General features: G+C 45.5%; 1 protein-coding gene and 1 long non-coding RNA gene across 4 annotated transcripts; both read right to left on the reverse strand.

Moving 5' to 3' along the window:
• Positions 434 to 5,016, reverse strand: LOC110406096. Its single transcript, XR_002443279.1, has 3 exons — positions 4,980 to 5,016; positions 4,531 to 4,659; positions 434 to 4,443 (listed from the first exon to the last, which is right to left on the reverse strand). It is a non-coding gene; the product is annotated as an uncharacterized LOC110406096 (long non-coding RNA).
• SSTR5 (somatostatin receptor 5) lies at positions 11,082 to 19,886 on the reverse strand. Of its 3 annotated transcripts, none has more exons than XM_021412159.1 (2): positions 19,551 to 19,886; positions 11,082 to 13,217 (listed from the first exon to the last, which is right to left on the reverse strand). In XM_021412159.1, exon 2 carries the CDS (start codon positions 13,151 to 13,153, stop codon positions 12,041 to 12,043), a length of 1,113 nt encoding a protein of 370 aa, XP_021267834.1. In that variant the 5' UTR covers positions 13,154 to 13,217; positions 19,551 to 19,886; the 3' UTR covers positions 11,082 to 12,040. The 3 variants fall into 3 exon arrangements, with proteins under 3 accessions (XP_021267834.1, XP_021267832.1, XP_021267833.1); XM_021412157.1 differs by lacking the exon at positions 19,551 to 19,886 and adding an exon at positions 19,138 to 19,256; XM_021412158.1 differs by lacking the exon at positions 19,551 to 19,886 and adding an exon at positions 17,783 to 18,005.

Below are 27,244 nucleotides of genomic sequence, written 5' to 3' on the forward strand. Positions count from 1 at the left end.
TGATGCATTGAAAGCTTTCCTAAATTTGCTCATTAAATATGATGCATTGCTACATTATCAACGAAAATGTTGGCAGGCAGGCTACTCACTGGAACATCTATTTTCCAGCAACCATGGTCCCAGTTCTGACTCAGGGGTAGCAAGGACAGAGAAGGGGTTGGTCTGGCCCCTATTCAAAACCAGGACCCCAGGTGATGCCTTTCCAGATCGACTTCCCTTGGAAGTTCTTGTAGCACATGATGTGAGCCCGTGGCTGCAGTTGGTGCTGTGACAATCAGCCTGTGTGGCTGAGTCAGACCCGCTAATCCCTCCAAGAGAAGGAGGGTTGCAATGGGAATAAGCTGAGGGGAGACAGAACTGAGGATAAGAAGAATAAAAGCTGTGGCAAGGATCCAACCACATTTAGGTTGGAAAATACTTCTAAGATCATCAAATCCAACTGCCAATCCATCTTCACCATGGGGTTATTGTGACAAAAGTGCAGGACTTGGCACTTGGCTTTGTTGAAGCTCATCTCATTGGTCTCAGCCCATTCATCCTATCCAGATCCACCTGTAGGGTCTCCCTGCCCTCAGGCAGATCCACACTTCCTCCCAGGTAGGGACATGATGAGCCCTCCAACCCACGCATGGTGCCTGGCAGACTTGCTGTCCCTTCTTAGAGACATTTAGTGGCCATGTGATGCTGTGTCTATGCATCAGGCAATTTGACAACAGGCATTTTAGTTACCACTGCCCTACCAAGAGGATCACTGTGCTGCAGGCAGACTTACTGGCTGTCCCCCTCAGCTCCTGCCAGGATGCAACAGCTGAACGGCAGCGCTGCCATCAGTGCCCCATCCCTCTCCCCTCCACCCACCTCCCATTGCCATTTGTCAAACAGCAGGAGAGTCGGAAGCAGCGCGGAAACACTTTGCACTGAGATTTTCAATTAGGGAACACAAAAGCCTGTTTAATAAACTCTTAGAGGCTTGTTAGCTGAGACATAATTAAGATTAATGTTGACTTGGGACCAGAGGAAACAGGGCTGAAAGTGAATCAAAGGCAAGCAGACAGTTTCTAGCACCAGGATAATGCAGGAACAGGTTTCCTCCTTGCAATACCAGGTGGTATCTGGTGCAGGCTTGACCTGAGGAATGCCGTGCTAGAGGGAACCATGCTCCTAACTCCTTATTTTGTTAGAAAGCAAAAACTAAGAGGGGCAAGAAGTGATTTTTCTCCTTCCATTGCCCAGGTAGTGCTCACATCCCCTATACAGGCAGGAGCAGAAGGGTTGCCCCATAACAGCTTTGCATGCTCCAAGCTCTGACAGCAGCAGGTTTGGAATGAAGCTGGGCACTTCAGGTGGGCAGTGAACCAGTTGTTGGCAGACTGATTTCTGGCCCTTCCCTGCTTGTGTGAGGCTGTGATTGCCCATAGGAGGGATGGCCAAATGAGGAACCCTGGCACACAAGCACAGCCACGACTTCTGTGCTCCCTGCTCTGCCATCAGAGCTATCAGTTCTATCTAGTTCCTTCTGATAGAACTTTTCTTGGATAATTCCATGTATGATCAGATTTTACAGAGGAAGGAGAGAAATAATCTTTGCTCTCCTAATGCGATGTCAGGTTTTAATTCTTTCCCATGCATCTTCATTTATTAAAGACCTATTCCCTTTCGAAGCAGAAGATGTTCCTGGCTGATTTCATAAATCAAGGCTGGATAAGTGGGTGGTAAAATCCACCAGCAGTTACACACTGGTGCCAGCAGATCAGTCCCAGTGCTCCTTCTGAGCAGTGTGCCCAGTCTGGCCAGCATTCACAAATCTACAAGCATTTATTTCTTCAGTTTAATGTTCCACCATGTTGCCCTTCTCCAGAAGAGGATACAGGAAGTCCTGTGCAGAGCTTTTCAACTTCTCTGAATGCTGGAATTCCATATTTAGTTTTTATCAGAGTTAAATTGAAGAGGAAAGTCTTCACTACCACTGTGCTTTGGCTTCAGTTGCCCACTGGGACTCGGTTGCCCAAATTCAGTGTCTGAATCTTTTCTAGATTTCCTTGTGCCTGTGGTGCAATCCAGCTCTGTGCATCTCCTGTGCCTCCTAAGCTGTCTGTGGCTTCACTGCTGGGTATGCACACCCAAAACCATCTCTAAACTCAGGGATTTGCAAACTTGCTCACACCTGGAAGCATCTAGAGCCACCTAGCACTGCTTCCATCAGCTGAGTGCTCACTATTGCAGCACCAGCACGGGAGGACTACCTTCTCTGCCCCAGATCTGGAGCCCAGATGCTGCAAATACCCTCCCCTGACAAAGAGGAAAGAAAACAGGAGGGACAGAGGAGCCTGGGCAAGAGCAGTGCAGATGAGGTGTAGGATAGCACAGCTCTGCCACAGACTAAACGGTAGCAGTAGCAACTGAGGAAAAAAAAAAAGAAATCAGCAGAAGCACTTCTCCCTATAGAGCTGCAAAATATGGAATCACAAAACAGCACAGGCGAGAGGAAGAAATTGAGGAAGAAATTAGGTATGGAGTGCAGGAAGCTCTGCAGGAGGAGTAGATGATGGGCAAAGGCAGGCATGCACCAAGAGTGGGGTAAGAGGGACACGTCCCAGAATGACAGCTGAATTGCACCCCTTGAGTCAGATCCTGAAGTCCACAAGCATTCTGTTGAGGAGGTGGGAGTTGTTAAAGTGTTGACTCCCACACCAGCTCTTCAAAATCTGTGGAAAACAGTCCCCTTGCTGTTGAGTTGTAAGGCAGAGGACTTTAGTCATTTTTGTTTTGCTACCTGGAAGCTTAAGACATGTCTCATCATAAACTATGCACATACAGAATGTGATGATGGAAGGCTGCTGATGTTAAACACAAGCTGAGTAGGGACAGAGAAAGAAATAGATGAAAACCTGAAATGCAGACAATCTGCAGGAGCCATCAGAACTGCCTACCTTGCTGCCTTCCCCCCCATCTCTCAGCCAGTTCTCTCTCATTTACATCTTTTTCACATAAAGACCAAATGCTTTTTCATATTTGGTCAGTGCATAAGTGTACCAGCACCACTCTGCCCTCCTGGGATGCCCTGCTTCTTCCACCACTGCTGCTTAGGGCATACAGTAGGAATATATGCAACTCCAAGCATGAAAGAGCACTATTCAGGGTGCCTACACGCTACAGTCATAAGCATACTCACTAATAGCTGAGTTACTTCTCATATCAGTGAAAAAAAAAAATCAGTAGTTACATCAATAAGCACCAAAAAGGTTGAACAGCTGCCATGGGCCCGCTAGGCTGGATTTACATGGATGGATTTGTGTGACAGCAAATTTAGGCTTCAGACATGGTGGTACAGTGCCAGACTAGTCTGCAGCTCAGTTTTCCCATCACACTTCCATCTGGGTTCCATCATGTTGCCTCTGAGGGCTGAGGTCTAATGGGATAGCCCCATCCTTATTTAGCCTGTGTGTTCTGGATGGATTTGGTGCCCACATTAGTGCCATACCAACTTCCCTCCCTGTCACAGAAAACGATGTTTTTCTAAAATCCCTGCAATCCCCTTTAATGACCTTAGGGCCTATTCTCCTTTCAGCCACCTTCTTGAAAGTCCGAGCCAGTCTTCCCGCTGCTCTTGATTTGCATGGACGTAACCTGAGGACAGAGCTCAATTCACCATGCTCTGACTACTTTGATCATTCAGCCAAACCCCAGGGCATGATCAAAACAGAGAGAAAACAAGAAAATATTCAGAAACTTGCTCCAAAAAAGCAAACGAGGAGGGGGGCAGGGAAGAAAGTGGCTATCTATCACCATTACGGCATCATACAAGATCTGTGATAGCACTGATTTATCAACTGCTGAACAGTGCAAGTAAGGCACAAGGAAAAAAAGCTGTGCAGAAGCCACCAGCCAGCCCATTTGATCCCAGATGAGTGTTTCAATATGAAAGCTTTGTTAACTGGTCTTATTTAGACTGAAGGGCTCAGGGAGGGCTCATCCACACTACCACAGCAGCAGGGAGCTGGATCGCCCCACTGGCAACCAGGGGTGGGAGGTGAGATGGGTGCTGTGTGGCCATAGACAGCCTTGTCCTTCTGTCATTGCATGTGGCAGCTGTGCCTAGTGCAGGCAGATCCTTCACATGCCCAAACGTTGCCACTCAGAAGTGAATCATGCTGAATCCCAGGAGCCATCTCAGGAGTTGGCAAACACAGAGTTAGGACCTTGGTGGGACCTCTTCCATCAGGTTTTTGGACAGATGATGGATTTCATGATTAATAACATAGCCCTTCTCATCATCCTTCAGAGCATAAATCTTTCTTGCAGTGAAGTGAAAGGCTGAATGCAGCAATGGTTACATATAAATGCCTTTGGGGCTGAACAGGATCATTTTATTTCTGGGGCTCAGCTTGAAACAGTTAGCAGTGGACAAGGAGAAGAAATATGTTCTCTTTTGTTCTGTCATTGCTGGGGAAAAGGAGAATTAATAATCCATTTCTATCACTTTGGAAGCTTGCTTTGGCAGGTAGTGCTACAGCCTGGCTGTTAGCTTACCTGGCTGCCCCAGGCTTGAATTTTTAGAGATGATATCTCTCATGCCTGAGTTTATAGGAGGGGGTCCTGAACCTTGTCATCAAGCATGGAAAACAGACTAAATTGAAGTCCTCTTCAGTTCTCATCAGGCTGGAAAATGGAAAACAGTTCATAGGGAAAGAGGGAGATATGTAAGTCCAGATTCCATCCCAGTACTGAACTGGATCTGAATGCACGTCCTACTTGGTTTCAGGAGTTGAAAATACCTGCAAATACCTTTTCTTCATCCCCCAAAAACCCTTCTCCATTTATCTGCCATTCTATATGACCCTGCTCTTTGATAACATCTGTAATGTGATGGAAAGCACAGCAATGACAGCAGAGCAGCAAGGTCCTAGGCTGCAGCAAGTGAGAGCTTGCTCAAATGAAACAGCTGCAAGTACAGAAAAAAAAGGGAAGACACTACTTACCTTCAGAAGGCCTCAGATACACAGGGATCACCAACAAGATACCCTCACCTCCACTGCCAGCCCTTAAATGAGGTCTGGGAAGGGGTGGATCCTGGCTCCACCCCTTCTGGTCACTCAGGTACATTGCATGCACCTGAGCTCCCCTGGGTTAGCCCTGCCTTCCCACCAGGTGCTCAATCACTGCTTCAGGCCATGACTTAGCATTTCCACTGCAGCATCTCTTTACTTTTGGAAGCTCCCTTGTCCTTCATTGAGTTACCATTTGTCTTGCACCCCTCAAACCAAGCTTCCATCTCTTAATTGTTTCCTTAATGATTTAATTCCTTCATGGGATGGCGTAATTGCAGGTAGCATTTATTCACTGTCACTGCTCTGCCAAAGGAAAGGGGATAGTCATTGATCATGGCCAATGTCTTCAGCACTCACCACAGATGCCTGAAGGCAGAGAACCAGGTAGCAGTGATGCCACCGGTGGTAGTTCGAAGGCTTCAGCTTTACAACATCAGTTGTTTGAGATCTGCAGCTTTTTGACATCTGAAGAGTCATGATCAGCTGTTAGCTTCTATTTTGCTGACTCTCACCTCAGTGCCATGTTTGGAGCCAGTTTGCAGCTGGTGTGTCTCACTGAAGGGCACCAAAACAAGGCTGGGGCCAAGCGAATCTCTGTTCCTCATTCTCTGTAGACCAGAAGAGCTGATGATGGTTGCTCAGCCTGGTTGCGCTTTACTGTCAGTGACACCCCAAGGCCTGCTGGATGACCACAGTTGCTTTTCATTGTCCCAAGGGCAGAAGATACAGTTTGACCTCCTTGCTTTGGGCTCCCATGGTAAGGAGCAGCCCCACGTATTTTGGGCACGCCTGAGTGGAAAGGGAGGTGAGTCAGTCTGCCTGAAACCCTACTCTATCTCTGCTCATTCTGTTTTGCCAGAGATTTGCTCTAATGCGAATTAGAATCATGCCTCATTTTCAATATGTATAAAGAGGATTTGGCAAAAAGTTCCCTGCTTGTTTCATGTTATTTTAGCAACAGAGACAACTTATTTCTCCACTTTGTAATCCTTTCTGTACTTTGGCAGTGCAGTCATTTGTTTGCCAGTCATTAGCAACCAGCAGAGAATAAAGTCAGTCAATACCGTTTAGGTAAGACACGGCTGGTTATAAAGCACTTGCAGAATCCTTCCAGTGGTTGTGCTTAGAGGTTAGTCATCAGCACAACCTGGCAGATGCTGGTTTGTAATTCACCCATGGGAGGTCCTGGGCACTGTGGTCATGTTGGTGAGGGTTATCTTACTCTGACAGTCCGGATGGTAGCAAATATCCTAATACTAAGAACTGCATGGATGTTGGATGCAAAACCTCTTATAAAACCAGACTGAGGGCCTGGCTACAGTGGTAGTTTGCAGGGAGGGTGGAAAAAAAAGATTCATTTTCCCTTAAAATGTTACTTCAGACACACAGGCAGAGTTTGCAGGAGCGCAGAGCATGTTGCCTTGCCATAGGCAGCACAGCAGCACCCTGCTCACGTAGGGCTTCTGCAGGCCAGGAGATGCGCCTGCAGCACAGGGATGGGGGGAAATTGCAGACAGGGCTGAGTGAGATCAGACAGATAAGGCACATCACAGAGAGCCTGGCTGACTGCAGGAACACCAACGCGGGGTCTTTGTTCCAGTTTCAGCATTCAGGGTGTCATAGATCCTATCTCATGCTGTGTGCTGGAATGTTCCTTCAAGTGCTTCAGAGATGAGACTTCCAAGGCCTCATCCAGATTTCATTCCTCCTCTTATGTCACTGAGTACAAATCACCTGCATTTTCCCCAGAAAGTGAGAATGTTATTTCTAGCCTATACCACACGCACATATATAACCCCTAAAAGCTGAGAAAAGTTATCTGACTCGTGCCACTTGTTTAATCATTATTGTAGCCATCAAGCATCGCCCACATCTGCTATCTATGACACTGAGCACTTGTCCTCATCCCAGGGGGCATTGCTTGGCATGGCTTGTTGTCACCCACAATGCCAATGGATGCTGTGTTAACGCAGCAGGTGGGCAATTACTCAACCCTCCTCGCCCTGAGAGTGCCACGCCGAAACCCAATTTCCTCCTGAAGTGGTCCCTCTTGGAGAAGGTAATGACTAGAGTGCTTACAGTGCCCAGAGCCAGCTGCACATTTTCTGGAGATGCATTGTCCATGAGAGCCACCTGATTGCAAGTTGAGCACAGCTTTTACCAGCAAAGCCCCACTTGGATAAAGGGAAGGAGAGTTATGTCAAAGAGACATAAAATCAATGCAACAAAACTTTTCATTTTCAAAAAAAAGTGACTATTCCTGCATGACTTTGATAAGATAGATGTAAACTTCCAAAAGGAACAGATGTAAGCTTCAAAAAACCAGATGCATGCTTCATGGTGTAAAAATCCCTTTTGGTGGGACTTTGAAATATTCCAGCTGCACAGGACACTGGGAGAGTGGCACCGAGGGACGTGGTCAGTGGGAATGGTGGGATGGGTTGGGGGTGGACTTGGGGATCTGAGAGAGCTTTTCCAACCATTATGATTCTGTGCTTCTATCAAAAGAAGTGTTGGGTTAGTTTACAGGTGGAAAAAAATTGAGATGACATCGGAGAAGGCTGTAAGGTTAAAACCAGGAACTGAACCAAGATCTCTGGAGCCTTAAGCTGCCATGTAAGCATCCTTTCTTCACAAAATACATAACAAGAAAGTCATCCCTTCCTCATTACTTCTGATGTTTTTATGGGAATATATTGCATTAAATTAAGCGTGTTTGCAAAACAAGTATTTCTGCTGAAATGCACATTTATTCATTCACAGGACCGTGACCATTTCTCTGCTTAGTAAATAAAATTAGTTTTGATTCTTTTTAAATTAGAAGAAAAATCAGTCATTACCCTAATGGAAAGGCTCTTTCAATCTCATGAGTAAACGCTGCACACATCTATAAAATATATTCTTCGCTTTTTTTATGGTAGATTAATAGAATCCCAGCCCTACTGCCCCGCTCTGAATCAAGAGAGGAATCAGAAAGAAATTCAGACACTTCTGAGTTTTTCCATGTTCTGGTGCCATTCTTGTGAAGAGTTAATCTTCAACGCTTCACCAAAATGTGTTTCCTTTGAAATCAATGGGAAGAGGATCATTGGCTTCATCAGCAGAGAGATCATGCTTTCCAGCATCCCTCATGACTTTCTGATCATCACTTCTGGTCAGAACATCAAATGGGTCATTGAAGAAGCCCAGGTGATTAGCAAGTCTAGCCCTTCTTTGTGACCTGCAATTCTGATGTCACACTGAAATCAGCGCTGATTTACTTCACTTTGGCTCAGCCCTGAAGTGAATTAATCTCCAGGTCAGCCTGGATGTGCAGATGGACCCAGAAAAGATGTGAGCAATTCTGGGGCTTGTTTCGTTTAGTGTATAAATTATTTATTTTGTCCAGAGTGGTTTTACATTCAGGACAGTTTCTTCAGCACAGCCCTGAAGAGCATGGTAGAATATATTCAGTGCACAGTGACTCCATGCAAAACATGCTGAACTGACTTGGATTCAGAGAAAAGAACAGGGAAATTTTGCTGGGTACACAAAGTGCTTATAGTTTGCACTAAAACTCTTCCTCTGTGGTAAAAGATGATGCTTTTGTTAGCACTATATTAATGTTTATAAAGCATCTTGGCATGAAACGCTGTTGACTTTTCTTTCCAGCATGTTATAAAATCATCATGGAAAGAAAAACAGAGCATCCCTAATGCACCAGATTATTGTTACACTTCTATCACCTGATACTGCACCGTATTAATGTGATGGAGCAATAAAACTCTACATCTTCATTTATCGCACCTCTTTAGCTCTCCCCCGTGATCAGAGAGGTTTGTAATGAATATTAGCTTTTCCCTGAGGAGTAAGTAAGCAACTACCCAGAAATCTTTGATATTTCTACACTGCCAATTTTTGCTCAAGTGTTGGTCTTGTGAGTATTCTTCAGTTCTTCTGCGTTCTTACCTAATCCGCTGAGGAGTTTTTTTATTTTCTTTGGTTTTCAAGTTCACTCAATCATCCACTTGTTGTTATAATGCTTAATCTCTAGGTGCATGATTCATTCCAGTAATATGTTTTTGTTTTTAAAGTAGCACTCACATAGACCTTGCAGGTTTAATACTCCTCAGTTTGAAAGATGTCTAAAAGAGGTGTCCTATCCCCGGATGAAATGCATTTGGGAGTCATGTCACAGAATCACAGAATCAGTGAATCACAGGGGTTGGAAGGGACCTCTGGAGATCACCGAGTCCAAACCCCCTAAGGCAGGTTCTCCGGAGCAGGTCACACAGGAACCTGTCCAGGTGGGTTTTGAATATCTCCAGAGAAGGAAACTCCCTCTCCTCTCTGGGCAGTCTGTGCCAGGGCTCTGCCACTCTCACAGTTTTTCCTCATGTTCATGTAGAACTTGTTCCAGTTTGTGCCCAGTTCCCCTTGTCCTGTCACTGGGCACCAACGAACAGAGCCTGGTCCCATCCTCCTGACCCCCACTGTTTAGATATTTATAAGCATTGTTGAGATCCCTCTCAACCTTCTCTTTTCCAGGCTGAACAGACCAGGGGCTCTCAGCCTTTCTCATCAGGAACTGCATCTCTGCACCCTCCGCTGGGCTCTCTCCAGCAGTTCCCTGTCTGCCTGGAACTGGGAACCCCAGCACTGGATGCAGCACCCTAGGTCAGAGCAGAGGGGAGGAGCACCTCCCTCACCTGCTGCCCTCACTGTGCAATGACCCCCAGGGTCCCATTGGCCATCTTGGCCACCAGGGCACACTTCTGGCTCATGGTCAACTGTTGGTCAACTGTTGATGAACAGTTGGTCAATGAGGACACCCAGGTTCATGAAGGATGGCGTGGATTTATGCTGCAAACTGCACTTCTGCAGAGCGAGCTACCGATGTTGCGTGTGCAAGGCACCCTCCCTCTGTGAGAGCATCAATTATTACTGCTGCTTGCAAACTGATCTGGGAACTAAAATGGGTTTTCTAATTCTGTCACTTGAGAAGAACTTCTGGCTAATCAACTGGAGGCAGATAGAGTTGGCAAAGATGACATGAAGGCCTGCACTAATTACTCCATGTGTCTCAAGAACTGATAAGAGAGTTGATTTATACCTTGAACAGCCTGATAATTCCAGAAATAATAGATTTTGCTTGACTTAATTAATCAGTGTATACCTGGTTGTGCTGTAATTTTGAATTAGAGTTCATGGTATAGTGCAGGTGCATAGAAGATGGGCTGCAGCCTGCTGCTGCAAGAAGCCCAAATGCCCCTGTGCTGAGCCAAAGCAGGGACCAGGCTCTGCACTGACCCCACATCTGTCTCTCATGGCATCCAGTAAGTTCTTGTGCTTGGGGAATGTTTGTGTGGCTGAGAGAAGAAGGAAAATGCTGCGTGTATAGCCAACAGCACTAGGTAGGAGTGAGAACCTAGAGATCAGTGAATCCTCTGAATGTGTGCTTGGTGTGCTCAGTCCTTGCCCCAAATTCTGCTGTAATCTCAACACTGGGGTTCTCTCTCTCCATTCTCAGTCATCCCTCACCATGTTGCAGCCCAGAGGGGATCCATGTCAGCTTCATGCTCTGTTAGGAGTATTTTTGAATAATCTGCCTTACTTGTACAATGTCAGGCTGATATTTACTGCTGGTGCTGGGGCCCTGCCATGTCCCCTAGAGATGCTAAAGGTGAACAAAGGTTGGAAAGAACAGCTGAGATGCCCTCTCCTTTTGTCTTACTGCCCTGCATTCTATTATATACAAATACATTTCCTAGTTTGACCTGCGTGGATGACAGCAGTGGCAGAAAGCAATTTCTAAAGAGATTAAATAGCTTCTGCCTACATTAAAACAAACCTGTAATTTGTTTTCATCCTTTCGCAGTAGAAGATCCCTCACTTTACAGTGCAAGTGCTTTGGGTCAGCTGTGAGGCAGGAGTCAGATCTGCACACTGCTCCTTGTTCCCCCATCCTGCTGTATGGTCTCACATCAGTCACTTGGTCTCTGTTTATCTGTTGAACCCTCAAGCACCATAAGGCACAGTGACTTTGGTGTCTGAGCAGGACAGAGGTTCCCAGATTGACCCTATCCAACTAAACTCTATCACATCTACGATGAGGTAAGCCTCGGCTGCATCTTTTTGTATGCAGTGCCAGAAGGTGCTTGAAGCAGCTATGCAATGGAAAGTCAGAAGGGGGTTGAACTTGTTTTAATTTCTGAAAATACAGGTTAAATTCATGTCCATACTTACATTCAGAACCAATAAATAGACACAACAGCTTGCCAACACTTCACGATCATTTTGACTTACATAATAATAAAGTGGTTACATTACATTTTATACGCAGTTTGGTTTAGAATGTGAAAGTATTATGAACATGTTGAATCCTTTCAACATTTTTATCCAACTCTTTTTTTTTATTATTCTTTCTTACTATTTGAAAGACTCCAAAATACTTTGAGACTTATAAGCATGAATAACAGTAAAACAATGCAAATGAACTTCACAGCACTCTAAAACAATGGATTTTACATAATTTCAAGATTAGTGCCGTGACCTTTTTTGTGTGGAACTTCTATTGAGAAACAGTGTTTTTCTTTTAAGAGATCACCTTGAAGACTTTCAAAGGTATTTTCACAGGAATTATCTGAGCTGTTTTTTGTTTCGAGCTGACCCCAGCCATGAGCTCAGCATAACAAAGTAGTTGGAACAGGTTTTGTGTTGTTTTGGATTACTGGAGGAGGACAAATCTGGCAGTGGGTACCAGTAGATCAGTTCTCAAGAGTACAGGAAGCAGTAACACACATCTGACTGCCTTAGTTAAAACACCATGAGAACTTCACACAGCTCAGTATAACCCAGAGCACTTTTAGCTGTGAAAGGGAGGGGAATGAAAAGAAGACTATGTACATTCTTTGGAGCTGGTGGGCCTCCAGATGTTAGCTGAGATTACATCCCTCCCTTAAGTCCCCAAGTTCTCCAGGTCTACAAGTGCTTGGCAGTCCTGGACCATGCCCTCACACCTTGCTAGTCTGCATGTGTCCATTGAATTCAATATTCCTCTGGGTTAACATTGATTCCTGCAAGCGACTGCTGTTCTCTTGCCTGTGTTCAATGGGGTCACCGTCCTCTACACCATTGCCCTTTCGGAGGCAAAGGACTTTCTGAAAACTCTGCTTGAAGTTGTCAGAAAGAAATCCATAAAGAATGGGGTTGGCACAGCTGTTTGCATAGGACAGAACCACCACAAAGAAATACACCCCCACCAACACAGGGTCTTCTGGCAGTATAAATATCAAATTGACAATGTTCATCATGTAAAATGGGAGCCAGCAGAACACAAAGACGACCACAATGATCACCACCATCCTGGTCACCTTCCTCTCTGATCTCCTGCGCCTTGTAGACCCAACGCGAATCCCTGAAGATTTGACTTTAATCACAATCAGCAAGTAGCACAGACAGATCACCAACAAAGGACCAAAAAAACCCAGGACCGATGTGTAAATGATGAACGCTGCTGACCAAATGTTGACAGGCTCTGGCCAGTTCATGTTGCAGGTGTGAAAGTCTTCCTGCACATCCGAAAAGATGAAGACTGGAAGCACCACCAAGAATGAGAACGTCCAGACAGTCATACTGATGAGTTTGGCCACCCTGGGACGTCTCCACTTGGTTGATTTAATGGGATGAACTACTGCCAGGTAACGGTCCATGCTCATCACAGTCAAGCAGAAAATACTTGTGAATTGGTTAATACCATCTACAGTCATAACCAGCCTGCACAGAAAGGAGCCAAAAGGCCAGTAGGAGATGGCATTCTGAGTGGCCAGGAAGGGCAGGCCCAGCATGAAGAGTACATCAGCAACGGCTAAATTCAAGATGTAAATGTTGGTGACGGTTTTCATCTTGGCATAACGCAAAACCACATAAATGACCAGTGTGTTGCCACTGAGTCCAACTGCACATACAAGGATGTAAAAGACGGGAATCAGGACTTTGTGGATGTATTTGAATGGGAGCTGCTCTGAGAGTGTCCCATTCTCCGTCGTATTTGTCAGCAGTGAGGAGTTCAAATCACTGGAACTTGAGTCCATGTTAAATGCGTTGGAAAAATATAAAGGATCCATAACTCTTATGCCCCAGTTTTTCTTTTAAGGCTGAGAGAGATTAAACTTCATGGGAATCTTGTTCCTAAAAAGAGGAGGAAAAAAAAAGGGAGGAGAGAAAAAGAGAAAGAAAAAGTGAATTCAAAGATTTACACATCATTTAGTTTCCTAGCTGTAGTCAGAATTTTGTTTGAATTATGCATTTAGCACATGTGATAAGAGCAAGGCCTGAACAAAGGAATCCCATAATGAGAGAGCCCAAGTGATCATACACAGTTGATGGTTTCTGTTTAGTTTTAAGGAGCTGCATGCAGTAACACAGCAAGCATCCCACTGGGAAATGCAAGGGAAAGGAGAGAGCATGATGGCCATCACACTTCACAATCAGAGATGGCAGCTTTCCCACAGTGAACTTGGACAAAAACATACAAACCCAAAACTCACTTCCCCTCTTAGTTTTCTGTCCATAAACTGGTATAAAAAAAACAATTTAGAAAGTAAGTTTAGATCACACAGCGAGGACACATAAGACTATCTGGAAGCACGACCCTGGTTCTAGGATCAAAAGCTTTCAAGTCCAACTTGGTGTGCTTCTGCTGTCACTTTGGCTGAGGTGCCTGGAGAGATCAGGGGCTGACAGCCCTGTCTCACTCCTGCACTGCTCTGAGGGCTTTCATAACCCAGAGCCAAAGATAGTACCTGGCTTTTTGCATCTGAAGCTCCACCGCAATGTTTCACAGGTCTCCCTGTTTACATAGAAACAGTCTCAGTTGATATATTCAAATGCCACTTGCTGCCTGGCAGAGCCAATTGAAAGGCTCCAGAGCACACAGCAGCTGTGTAGGTGGGGAGACAAAAACCTCCATAACAACTGACAAAACTCTACAAAAAAAAAAAAGAATCAATGAACACCCAAATGGAAGGCACCACTTCTGGGAACTCTTTTCCATCAGGTCAGGCCATGCACACACAGATGTGAATACTCTGCAAAAGAAAGGAACAAACTGTTTCTTTTCCATCTCTCAAGATGATGCGCCCATTAATGTTTCTGAATCCCTCTTCTCTCACCCAGAAATGTGCTTTTTAATCTCAGAAACTCCTTTCTTCTACATAAGATCCAAAATGTCGTTGGCAGCCGCTGAAAGCATGGAGAGCTGAGCTGATTTGATGAAGGCATATGCTTTTTGTCAGGCAGCCTGAAAAGGCTTGAAATTTTCTCAAGCTTTGTTTCCGTGGCATACTTGATTCACAAGGATATTTATTAGTTTTTTGTCTGAGTGTGGTCTAAGTAGGTGTTTATAAACCTTTCTGCTGTAAAAGGGTCAAAGCTTCTTGCTATAAAAGAGAAGCATAAAAGATACAAGAGTGGTATAAAATTCAAAACATAACTCAAGATCTCTCCCAAGTTTGGGCAGCACACAGCTGTTAAGATGGTCAAGGAGGATGCACCCAGTAACTTCTGCTCCCATTTGCCTGATGGTTGGGTGACCATAATAATCCAGGGTCCTGAGTCTGGCTCCAAGATTATGCCAGAAACACCCAGCCCACACTGCACCCATGCTTTCAAGCAAAAGCAATATTCAGCATCACGTAAACTTGCAAAAGTCTTATCTCTATGAGGAATGCAAACACCTCCATGGGCTGGTTACTGTGCTTTCTCTTGGGTGAGAAAAACTGCAGTGGGTGAGAGCAGAAGTCCCTCCAGCTATCAGTAGTGATCATAAATATGCCGTTCTGATTTGGAAGTGTGCAGATGGGGAGTAGGTGTCTCACATGTAACTCTGTGGCTGGGAGGAGATGTACCAGAGAAATCAGAAATCCAGGGCGGCGAGGACAGTGAAGCTGAAAGCTGCCTAAGTGCAAACAAATGCTGGCTTGGAGATGGAGATGCGAAATGGGGAGGGAGGACCTGCAGGTTCTGAATAAGCTGCTGTGGTTTCTGAGGTCTTGATGCTGTAGCTATAGACACTCTGCAAGAGTCATTGCAGTCCCTGATAGCACACTGCTATTCAGTCTGTGCCAAAAAGCAAAATTTTAGTTCTAGGACTACTGAAGTAGCGGCACAGTTGAGAACTGGTGCTCTCCTTCAGCAGGGGAATCACTGAATGGTTGGGTTAGAAGGGACCTTAAAGACCATCTAGTTCCAACAGGGTCAGGAAGGGAAGGTCAGGAAGTGCAGTAGTGTGCAGCTCTCATCCCAGCACTTGTAAAAATGAGGGTAGATGTGTTTCTTCTAACATTGCTTCCTCTTTCCCTACGGTACATATCACCAAAATAGTTGACTGCAGAAATTGCACAGCAACTTCCTCAAGCCCGATGCACCTTCCACCACGTTTAGTGTTCAAGTTTTAAGGAGGCAGCAGTGAAGAGGAAATCCTTTGTCTGGATGCCCTCAAATTCCTATTCACCCTGAAGATAACCTACTGCACAACATCCCTGCTTGCCAAGATCCTCAGGCTCTTCCAACTGCTGGCAGCCCTGATCACACAAAGGATCTTCTGGAGAGACCTTTGTACATATTCTGTGGAGGGGTCCCAGCCTCCTTCAGCAGCAGCTGTAATGGTCTCCCTGTTCCTTTGGTATTTTGGGGTTTCTACTCTTCATTTACTAATGAATTTACTACTTCAACTACGACAGTTATACCATGATGCCATTCTTTGTAGCCACTCATCCTGGGATTCATTAGAGCACAACAACAAGATAGGTAATTTTCCCCCTTGCCTGATAGCCTGCCCCTCAACAGCACAGTTTTGTCTCAACTGATATTGCCACTACAGCAGTTAATGACCATGAACCTCAACACAGGATGACTAAATGTAATTAAGAGATGCTGAATGATATCCTGTTTTAGTATTCTTTATTAATGGATTAATAAAAAACACCTCTAGGGGACATCTTCTCACCTAGATTTTTTTCCCTTTAGTGTTTGATCTCCAAGATACACTACTGGAAGACTTCACAGAATCACCAAATAGATTCATAAATAGACTTCACAGATGATGTGCTTTTTGCTTAAAATACGTGAACCAAAGAGGAGAACGGAGAGTAAATGCTGCTATAATTCAAATTCTGCTTCTACAGAGCAGTACTCTGAAAATAACCAGGCATCCATTTCAGCTGGACAAGTCTGACTGCCTGTGTCCACATCCAGGAAAAGTGAGAGAGAAGAAATAGCAGAGATGTTATGGTGCAAACCATGCTATCTGGAAAAAAAGTATTTGCCTTTGTGAAAACCTCTCTGTTCTAAATAAATATGCTTTTGCCAGGCACAAGAGCAGGTCTCCATCTAATAGCATCCAGCAGCCTATTAGTGACTGAAGTATCATCATAACATGAGGAAGAACAAACCTGAATGTCCACGCAGATCGAGGTTGAAATTCCTCCCGGCTGTGGTTTCAATAGGAAAGCAAAATAATGCTATGAGGTGTGTTGCATGTAAGTCAGAGCTGGGTATAGCTGGGATCAAGAAGGAATTACACAAAGAAATCTAATTTGGTGAGTCAAGATTTGATCTTGCTGCCTATTTACCACTGGAATCATAACTCTCTCTTATTCAGCATCAAACATAATTGCTGTGAAGATAATTACAACAACAGAAAGGCAGACGACTGCTTTCAGGTTCAGAATAACCAACAGCAATAGACAAAATAGTAATTCGGACAGATCTGCTTTTAAAACAGATGGTCTTCGTAGTAATTAGAAGAAACATGATTGGATAAGTATCTAAGAAGTATCTATCTAAGAAGTATCTGATAGTCATGTTTTTTCCCCCATCCCATAGAGTTGGCTGCATAGCGTTAATAGAGCTACTTGGTGTAACAAAGAGGAAAAAGCCTCTAACCCTCCTTAGAAATCTGCCATTTGGGGGATGAATGTTCATTGCCTGCTTCCTTGGCTGCAGCCCATGCAGCCCCAGGCTCTGCACATGCAGGGGTGCAGCAGGCAGAGCCGGGACAGTGAGCTGTGTGTGCACGGACAGGGGGAGGCGGCTGTGCAATCCTATGGAGCAGCTCCAAAATTGCCCCACCACCCAGGGAGCAGGGTGGGAAGGAACGCAGCACCGTGCCAAGACCCGCTTCAACTTCTTGCAGCTACAATAACGGTCCTGCACAAAGCCAACATCTCATCATTTCATACACAATACTATTGGGTTTCCCCATCTTCCCCCACCGGATTCCGCCACCTTCAGTTCAGACAGGAACACCTTCCTTGTTAAGTTCTACTATTTGGTATTTCTCAGGTTTGTATTTCACTTCAAAAACAAAGAAAACAAACAAAAAAAACCACCTGGAATGATTGATTTTTCTCTACAGAAGATATATCAACACAACTTTCTTGCACTAAATTGGTTTTCTGTTTTGACTAGCTGTATCGGTATTAAGCAGAGATAAACTGAAGTCAAAATTGAATAATGTCTTGCCACTTTTAACACTATCAATTTCTCTAGGAACTATATTTTCAAGTCAGCATCACTTTACCGCTCCCCTCAGCCCAGCCCAGGATTTCCTACAGCACTCTGTGGTTATCCTACCTGATAACTTGATCCTATCTTTAGTTTGCAAATGGTCCATAAGGCATTTTTGCTTTTACTAAATACTTTTTTCCCCAAAAAACAAATTTCAGGCTCTGTTACGCTCAGAGATTACTCACTTTTGGCTGAGGGGGTCCTGTTGCAGGAACAGCTGTGAAGTTACATGCTGCTGATGTGGCTCCTGGATCAGTTATTTAAGCCACTGGAGCCAGAGGAAAGTGTGCAGCCCGACACCTCCATGTTCACATTTGGGCAGGTCTGGGGCTAAACTCCCACTGCTGCTCAAATCCCAGTGCAAACAGGGATTTTTACCAAAATGTTTTTCTTCCCTGCAAGCTATTGAAGCTGAGCTGATTTCAGAATGAAAGGCAGCTCAATTAAGGAGCAATTAACCACAGGCTGTACCTGCTCTCAGGCTGAGGGAGAGTTGGAAAGGGTGGAGATGCCTTCAGCACAGGGACTGCTTCCAGGAGGGCAGCCCTGGGAGCACCTGTCCCGTCAGCAGCCCCATGCCACCCCCCTGAGTTTGACATCTCTGCTTCCATGCTCCCCATCTCAGCGGTGCAGCTTTGTTCCAGCTACCAAGCCCTGGCTGAAGAGTCCCCCACGTGCTGAAGTTTCCAACACAAGCACTAACAGGCTGATCCCAGCACCCTAAGTACTGCTATGACCTGCATGCATCCTCCCTGCCTGGTATCATTAAAAGCCTCTGGTTTATCTTTACAAGTGTGCAAGGTCAAAACACCTGAGCTGGGGTGTTCTTTCCCTGCTCTTCAGTGCAAAGGTCTGGGCACGGTAGGAACAAGCTGTGCCTGGGACTGCAGATGCTGGGAGCTGCTGTCAGACACCAAGGCACTGGGACACAGCTTTGCTCCCAGCCTTGACTGATGGTGACTCCCAGGACTCTGCTCTGACCTTGGCTGTCAGCCTTTTGCTCACCATCCCGGAGCACTCCCGACCCCCTGCCATTCTCTCTGTTTTATCATTAAGGAGCATCACACGTTCAGCAATTGCTCCCCACAGCTTTCAGTGCCCCATCCCGCGTCGTGCCGGGCTGAGAGCACTCAGGGCTATGCAGCTTTCTGGGTCACAGCGGGGTTCAAGCAACGCCGGGCAGGCGTTGTGTCGGGCTGTTCCCTGAGCATCCCGACCGCCGGTGTCTTTCAAGCAGCCGCTTTAAAGCATCGCTAAGGGTCGTCCTGCTTCAAACACTGCATCTCCCCATCCTTCCAACCGGGATGGGGCCGCTCCGCTCTCCAGCAGAAAAAAACCCCGTGCGGAGGGCAGACTCGGGCAGGCTGCTTGCTTCGGAGGAGCTGCAAATGAGACCGAGCTCTCCGGTGCTTCCTTCATCCCAGAGACCCCAAAAAGCGAGGTGCGCTTTGCAAAGCCCTCTCCTGCCCTGTCCCCATCCCTTCCTGCCTCTCCCATCCCTTTCGGCTCGCTGCCCCCCTTCTCCCCCGATCCTGATTACCTGCAGCTGCAGGGAGCGCTGTCCGCCGGGTGCGGAACCGCTCCGCTCCCCTCTGTGCTGCCGCGCTGCTCCGCTTGCAGCCGCCCGGGCCGCTCCCCGCGCCGGGAGCGCACCCCGAGCTCCGCNAGGGAGGGCAGAAGGGAGGGAGGGAACGGTGTGGCAGCAGGGGAGGGTGCCACAGCCCGGGAGGAGACAGCCTGAGGCCACCCCCGCTGCAGAAACTGGGGCTGGAGGGAGGGTAGAAGGGAGGGAGGGAACGGTGTGGCAGCAGGGGAGGGTGCCACAGCCCGGGAGGAGACAGCCTGAGGCCACCCCCGCTGCAGAAAGTTGGGCTGGAGGTGGGGAGCCGTCGGGATGCTCCGCGCTCTCCCCGCGTATCCGTGCCTTCTCCCCGAGCTCAGGGTCGCCTTTACCTGGTTGTGTCTCCCCCGCTGCTCCATCCCCCGGCCCCAGAGAGGCTGCAGCCCCCCGGCACGGGTGCGGGCACTGCGATTTGCGGGGGGAGTTGGGAGGGGCTGGCAGCACCCACGCCGTGCCGGCGGAGAAGGGGCATCGAAGGAGAGCTGCATTTCCTCCCCCGGTTTACTTCTCTCCCAGCTCCGAGAAGTGCTTTTAAAGTCTCCCGCAGGCTCGTTTGGAGCAACCCCCTCCCAAAGCGCAAAGCACTCGCTGCTGTTCCCCCGAGCGCGCAGCAGCTGACCGTGCGCGCTCCTTGGGGGGGCAATGAGACGGGACTGTCACGTTCGTCACCTCTGTTTCATAACCCTGTCCCTGAGCACAGGGCAGGCTGAGCGACAGGATCGCGCCCAGCACGAGCTGCAGTTCTATTGTGGGGGGTTGGAATCTCACATCGCCAGCTAGCAGAAAGATGCAGGGCTTGGTATGCAGGCTGTCAGGCTAAACTTGGTGTTTGCTTTACTCCCCCTCAAACTCCCACTGACTTCACTGGGGTTCCACGGAAATATTTTGCTCTCTGAATGCAACAAGTGAATTCAAGTTGCATTCCACCCTGCACTCTCCCTTCACTATTACGCATACGAACGCCCATAGCGGTGCCATCCAGAGCTCAGCCTGTCCCCGTGCACACATGGTGGGGTCGGAGCAGCTGCTGTGCTCCCTGCAAACCCGGGGCTCCTGGCCCTGCCAACCACTCCTGCTGTCATCAGCATGCACGGGATGTCGCGCTTCGTGATAATGTATATGATCTTAATCCACTGCTGAGGCTTTTCAATTAGAGATCTGTGATTGAGTCAGATGTGTGAATGCAAAAAAGAGAGAAGAAAGCTGCTTTTGGCATGTCACTTTCTAATTCAATCTGCTGATGTATTTATGGTCATGTATTGCTAAATTGAACTAAGACTCCAGTCTGCTCTTGCCATGACAATGGGGAGAATCATCTGATAAAAATAGACTTGGGATGATAAACAGAAGAGGAGAGGAGATTTTGATTACCTTCTTTGAAAACGTGCCAAGCAAAATGCGATACAATAGCCCCACTGTGAATATCAGCTTGAATCAAAATAGGGCTAATTTAATGAGTTTCCCTCATATATTTTATTAGCATTTTATTAGCATTTGTGACATAAAAAAAAAGTTGCCGAGAAAACATGAAAGTCACCAACTTTCCCCAATGAAAACAGCTGTCTTTACACCTTGCCAGAAGTATTCCTAGCAGGATCTGTGCTGTGACAGAGACAGAGTTTCGAAAAGCTCCCAAGGCTTATGGAGTTCTTTACCCACTTGAGACAACGGCAGCACTGTATTTCTGGGCTAAATGAGGGGAGCACAAAGGCTACCTGCAAACACTACCTGTTGCCATGCTTTTAGTGGCTGATGGCCCTGATCAGAGACCAAAGTTCAGCCATGCCAGACCCATAAACATGGGAGGAAAAATAGCTCCTGGCACAAAAATGCGGGTACACGCAGGGCTGGGCTGCCCCAGCTGGAACTCAAACCACATTATCATTTTTTTCCTCCTCTTTCTGTAAAAACACCTCTCAAATATCCATAATTTGGATACAAGCCTATTTATTTAGCCATTCCTTGTCGCATACCAAAGTTCAGTGTCATAACACGATCCCTCAACACTTCTTTTCCAACTGTGATCTTGAGTGATGATGAAACTGCTGACAAATGGTTGTATTACATTTTAAAATGGTGTCTACGTGTAGCACGAAGGAGGTGACAGCTCCAGGGGAGCTGCAGGGACAGGTTGCATGGGAAGCTCCTCCTGCGCCTTTGGAACTGGCTTGTCAAAATTCAGCTGAAGCAGAAAAGATGAGTTGTGATCAATATTTTTAGAAGGAAGAACTCCTGGAGAGCTCGTGTCAGCAGCCGCTCTCATTGAACCTGGCAGTGAGGAACAGAGACTGATGGCTGGCGAGGGAGAAATTATCACTGCATAAGTCATCCCTGCGTTAGATTCAGGTCCAGGACCAAACTAGATGGAGGTGTTGAAACAGAGGCCTTGGGGCTGGATTGCCTCTGGTTGGAAGGACTGGGGCAGTGCAATAGAGATGTCTTTCAAATTCAGAGAACAGAGAAAGTGAGAAGGAGCAGAATGTGTTTTACTCCCAGTTCATTTCTGGAGCCATTGCACTAAAACTGACTGGATGCTAAGGATCAGCCCCATGGTGAAGAGACAAGTATGTTCTTGGCTATGTGGCCCATTGGGTTGTTCCTCATCTATTCCTCACTCCCATAAGACTCCCCAGAGCATGGGACAGCGGGGCTGCAGTGGGGCAAGCTGTAATGCCGGGAGTTGAGGGGACAAAGATGTGGCTCCTGAGACTCAATTCCAGTCTCAGCCTGGAGGATAAGATATATTTTCCTCTGGGGATTCTAAGCTTTTTTATTTATTTATTTTCTTATTTTCTTAAGGTTGTCAGTCTTGAGGAAAAGGAAATGCATGAGGCTTGGAAGAAGACCATCAAGCCTGTGGGATGGTTGCTCTTTGAGTTTTCAAACCCAGCTGAGATTTGGGCTATAGTTTAGTCCCGAGCTATTCATGTTACCATAGAAATAGATGGATCCATTTTCTGCCATTTGCTGTTCAAAGCTTCAGACTGCACTGGCTGCAGAAGCTCATCCATCACCTCTCCAACCTGAGGCCATGGCCATGGGGTTGGGTTTCCAATCTCTGCTTCTCCCAGAAACTCCACATGCAGCAGGGATTTGTCTTTCTTTCTTTCAGTGATTGGTTTGCATTCAGCTTAAACACTTCAAAGCTCACAGAAAATGTGCTTCAGCTCAGATTCTGACTGGAAAACAGTTACTCCATTCAATTACATTCACGGTTTGGCTGGCTGAAGCCAAATGTTTTCACTTTGCCTGCAGAATATGCTGTGAAAAGCCAAGCAGTGGGAATCACAGAAAGGTTGAGGTGTTTTCTCTTCTCTTTGTTGTTCTCCTTATGAGGAAGAAAAATCAATGGCTTTCAAATCAGTGCATTAAAAATCTCTCAAATGGGCTGTAATTACAGGCCCATCTGTTGCTGAATTGTTGAATTGCCTGTGGCAGAGATGCATGAAGATCTGCCTAGATGGTCACTGCTGAGCAGCCCAGGATATCCCCCACAGTGGCAATGCACCTATGGATGGCTCTGCCTCTTGCAAGCTCTCTTGGAGGAGAAAGTGTGGGCCAAGGGGCTGAGCTTGCTCATAACTCCCTCAAGTGGTTTTTTAACCAACGATTACAATTAGCGATCTGTTCCTGTTTCTGACCTGAATGGCAGTTATTTGAACCACTTTTTGCCCAGTTCTCTGATGATGAACTTCATTGGTGACCTTGGTTGAACAGACCTGTTGGTGTCACGTGCCATAATTCCCCACCACTCCTGTCCCTCCTCCTGCTCCTGTCCTTTGTGTAGCCCTCTCCAATGGCACAAGGGGTACTGAGCAGGCAGGAAGAGCTCTGGAGCTCTAATTCTATAATCTTCTGTGATTAGGGGGTTTTAGAGATGAAATATTTATTAAAATAACTTTGCCTTTATCTCTCTTCTCTGTAGTCTTTAACTGGCATCCTAGAAGAGCCTCTCAGACAGACTCAAGCGACAACTGAAGAGAATTTCACCACCATATTGAAATGAAGACGAAAGTGGCAAGATTTCAGCTGCAAAGCAAATCCTTTCCAAAGAATTGCTGGATTCCACCAAATGGATGAAACAGGAGAGGTATTAGAGGTGACCGATGGTTGAGAGCAGAATATGTATAGGAAGATGTTTGTATGTGCTATTTTTTTTCCTGTTTTAAACCAGTGTACTTCTCTGTATTGCATTTGGCATTGTTTGCAGAGATTCACTCCGAAAGACTGTAATAAGACATGATTAGATGCATTTTCATTTAATTAACAGGTTTTGTTTTCAGTGAGATGAGTTCCAAGCAGTGTATTTTCTTCAGAATGTGGTTTTCTTCCATTGACCTTGTGTGTACATCTCTTAGGAGAAATGGGAGTCTGTATTTTTGAAGACCGGGTAATTTACAGCTCTGTAGCGCAGGTGAAGATATTTCTCTGAATTCTTGTAATTCTCTGAGTTATGCCCTTGATCCTTAGGCAACATTTCTGTAAATGGTTCTATCACTCAGCATTACGTGGCCATCCTGAAGAAGTGATAGAACCATACAAAACTCCTCAGGAGTCCAGATCTCCCAGAACCAGACTGATTTGCCCTGAAGCTTGCTTACCTTCTAACAGTGCAGTGAAGAGAACCTCATTGTTAATGATCAGGAAGCATGTAACCCTTTCCAGGTATCTTCTAAGGAAAGTTCACTATATTTCTTCACAATTTAGTTGTGGAAAACACATGCCCTGCATAAATATCCTCCTCCTCTAGGCACATCAGTGCTACTGAAGTGCTCAGAGATTGAAATGGAGATTGCACTAGTTCTGGCATTTTCAGAAATTTGCTTTGTTGGGTGAGAAGTGGAGCTGATGAAATCAATAGGTCTCTTCTGACCCCAGTGGGTTGCACTGTTGTGACTGTGACTGGGAAGCAAAGTGATGAGGTGAATAACTTAACGATTCATTGTTCATTTTGTAGTTATTAATGGGATCAACATGCAGCATCTCGAGGCTCCAAAACTGTTTGGTTTTCTGCCAGATTCCTCATTATGCACAGGTAAACACAGGCAAATCATTTAATAGAACAGTCTTTATTAAATAAGGAGAGAAGCATTATTAAATAGAAAGCTCCTGAGCTCTAATGACGAATATTTACAAGGCTGGAGAACTGCTGCAGGATTGAAAGCAGTAATGGCAACAATGTGGTAAAATCAGGGATTCACAAATATTGTGTGCTTTAGGTTTAAACCAAAACTTGCTGCTCTCTCCAAGGAAAAGGGTGGGAAGATGATCCTTTGGCTTCCAAGTGTTCTCTCTCCAATGAAAACTCATGGACTGTAGAAGAAATGAGATTCTCTAGCATCTGATATAGCCATAACCATAATATTTCTGATGACCAAAAACATTTTCTCTTAATGGTAGAGCCAGAAAGACATGCAAGGTTTGGACTTTTGTTCTTGTTTCAATGCAGACCAGAAAGGTTTTCCCACACTCTGAAAAACTGCCATAGACATATCCATACCTCAACCAGCCACTCATGCAGGCTCTTTTTTGGGGAATTCCTCTTGGGAGAACAAGGATGTAAGTCCCATGCTTATAATAAAACCTGTAGTATAATACGATTCGGGCTGTTTTTTCTGCATATATCCTTTCTCATGGTCTCTGCTAGCACTTTTGCTATCCTCTAATGGAAATGACATGTAGCTTTCGGTCCTGTTAAGAAATTAAGTCTGCAGACAAATTCACTTCAATTTATTGCTTCGCTTTTAATGAGAAGCAGACACAAAAAAATGAAATATTAAAAACACTCTCGATGCGCATGTGCCAATTTGTGGAACATAATAGCCTCATTATTAAATTCAACAGTCAAATTTGCTTCAGTGCTGAAGTGAGCCTGTCTCATTAGCAGGCTCTCTATTGCTAGTAAGTGTTTAGTTAATGGGTAGAATACATCTCCTTGGATTCCTCCTGGCACTTTGCATGCCTTGCCGTATGAAGAACAAACATTACATTGTTGAGTGTTTTTTTTTTTTATCAACTATAATGTCTCGTACTTAAAATATTTCAATTCACCCTTTAAAAATGCTCTATCAATACTTACTCAATTCCTCTCCTCAGGGAGGCTCGTGCCCCTTTTGCTGGCACAGTTTGTTCTGCGCAGCATGGACTGTGAGTTGATAACAACGCTGGGAAAGCAGTGCCGATAGCTTTCCTCACACCGCAGGACAAATGCCAGATGTTTGATGAAAAACACGCTATTACGATGACCAACAGGTTTCAAGTCAGTGTTTGGAGTTTGTAGGAGACTATGAGTTTTGAGACCAACATTTAGAAAGAATCTATTTTATTTTTATTTACTTCTTCAGTCAAAATATTTGCTTCTTGTTAAATTGCAAAGTGATATCGATTTCTGTTGAGGTTTTGTTTTGATGCTTGAAATGAAACCTCATTCCCGCGGCTCTGGTTTCACCTCTTTATTTTCTGCTTCAGGGAATTGCAAATGCTCTCATCTGAGAAACATGGAGATAAAACTTAGTAAAGAGGAATACATTTGTTATTTCAATGCCACATTTCAAATCTTGACTCAGAGTGGTCAACTTTCAATGGCATTTTTTGGGGGGGAACAACTCACCTCCCAAAGTACTTCCAAACCCACGTGGATGCGTTACCTGTGATCTCCACTGTTGCTAATGCATGAGAGAGAAGGGCTTAGTTCTGGTGTTCAGAATATTTCTGATTAGGCTGCAGCAAACTCAGAGTATTTCTTTCCTCCCATGATGATAACCTGCCTTGGCAGGTGGATTCCAGTGTTTGGAAAACCAGATGAGGGAAATTGAAAAACAAGCTCAGTCATGGAAAACAGAACCTACACACATCAAAAAGTTTGATAGGCAGAGGACTGATCTTTAACCATCTGATTATAATTTCCACTGAAATGTAGCAGATGGAGAAGTGCAATACATTTATTTTGCCAGGTTTGTGCCCAGTGTGAAGCATCCACCTTGTCAGTTTTAGTAATCACTCCACTGAGTAACCAAGACTTGAAGTGATTACTGAAAACTGTCCAGTTTGTGAGCTCCAGCGAGATCTCTGCTCTCTTCAGGAGAAAATGTGCATGGCTACGTCATTTATCCCGCACCAAAATGGAAACAACCCGGAGCTCGTCACTGGAATTCATGGGTCCAGCTGGTGGACAGGAGCAACAGGGCACACGCAATCAGGGGAGTGTTAGCTGGAGCCAAGATGTGATCATGATGGGTTGATTGGATGCTGTTTGCCGTTTTCATTTTATAACAATCTGCACGTGCCTCTCGGCCTGCCTTACCTTGTCATACAAGCCTTATAAGGCTTTGATTTCTCTGGATTGGAAATGCTGTATACATGCCAAATATTATGATTAGTACAATCATTTGCACTGAAGAGAGTCTTAACGAAAACATCAAGAGCCATGACCTTAAAGCAAATTATTTGGGCTGCAGTAATACAGATGTACATGCAGAGAGCTCTCAGCCTTCACCTCTGCCTGAATGCAAATCTAACACTTATTATTTCCCTGACAGTGAATGAACTAGAGGCTGTGAGACTGCAACACATCCTGGATCTTCCTTGGGTAATTAAATGTATTTTTAATTTGTGTTTGTTCGCTGTGGCATCTCAGGAACATACTTGACGTTTCAACCTTATGTAATTCCTGCTATAAACCATCACTTGTTTAGAAGACCTCCGAAAGTGAGCCCTCCAGTTCAGAGGCTGGGGTGAAAAGAAGACAGAGCAGGATGAAAGCTGCACTTTGCATAGAAACCCGCAGTTTTCACCATCAAAACCTCTTTCATTTTCAGGCATGACTCTCTGTAACATAACAGATATTTCACACTGTGATACGATGGGCAGCACTGCCCTAGGGCTCAAGGGAAAGCCTTAAACAAGTGTTGAATTGACTTTGTGGCAGATATGAGCATCTAGAGGAGGACATATCTTGCCTATGACCTCCTTAAAAGTTTATTAGTTTTATTTTGCTCTTCTTCAGCTTTGTACTAGTAAAACTTCC

This window comes from Numida meleagris, chromosome 13 (assembly GCF_002078875.1).
Source record: "Numida meleagris isolate 19003 breed g44 Domestic line chromosome 13, NumMel1.0, whole genome shotgun sequence".
Taxonomy (NCBI): domain Eukaryota; kingdom Metazoa; phylum Chordata; class Aves; order Galliformes; family Numididae; genus Numida; species Numida meleagris.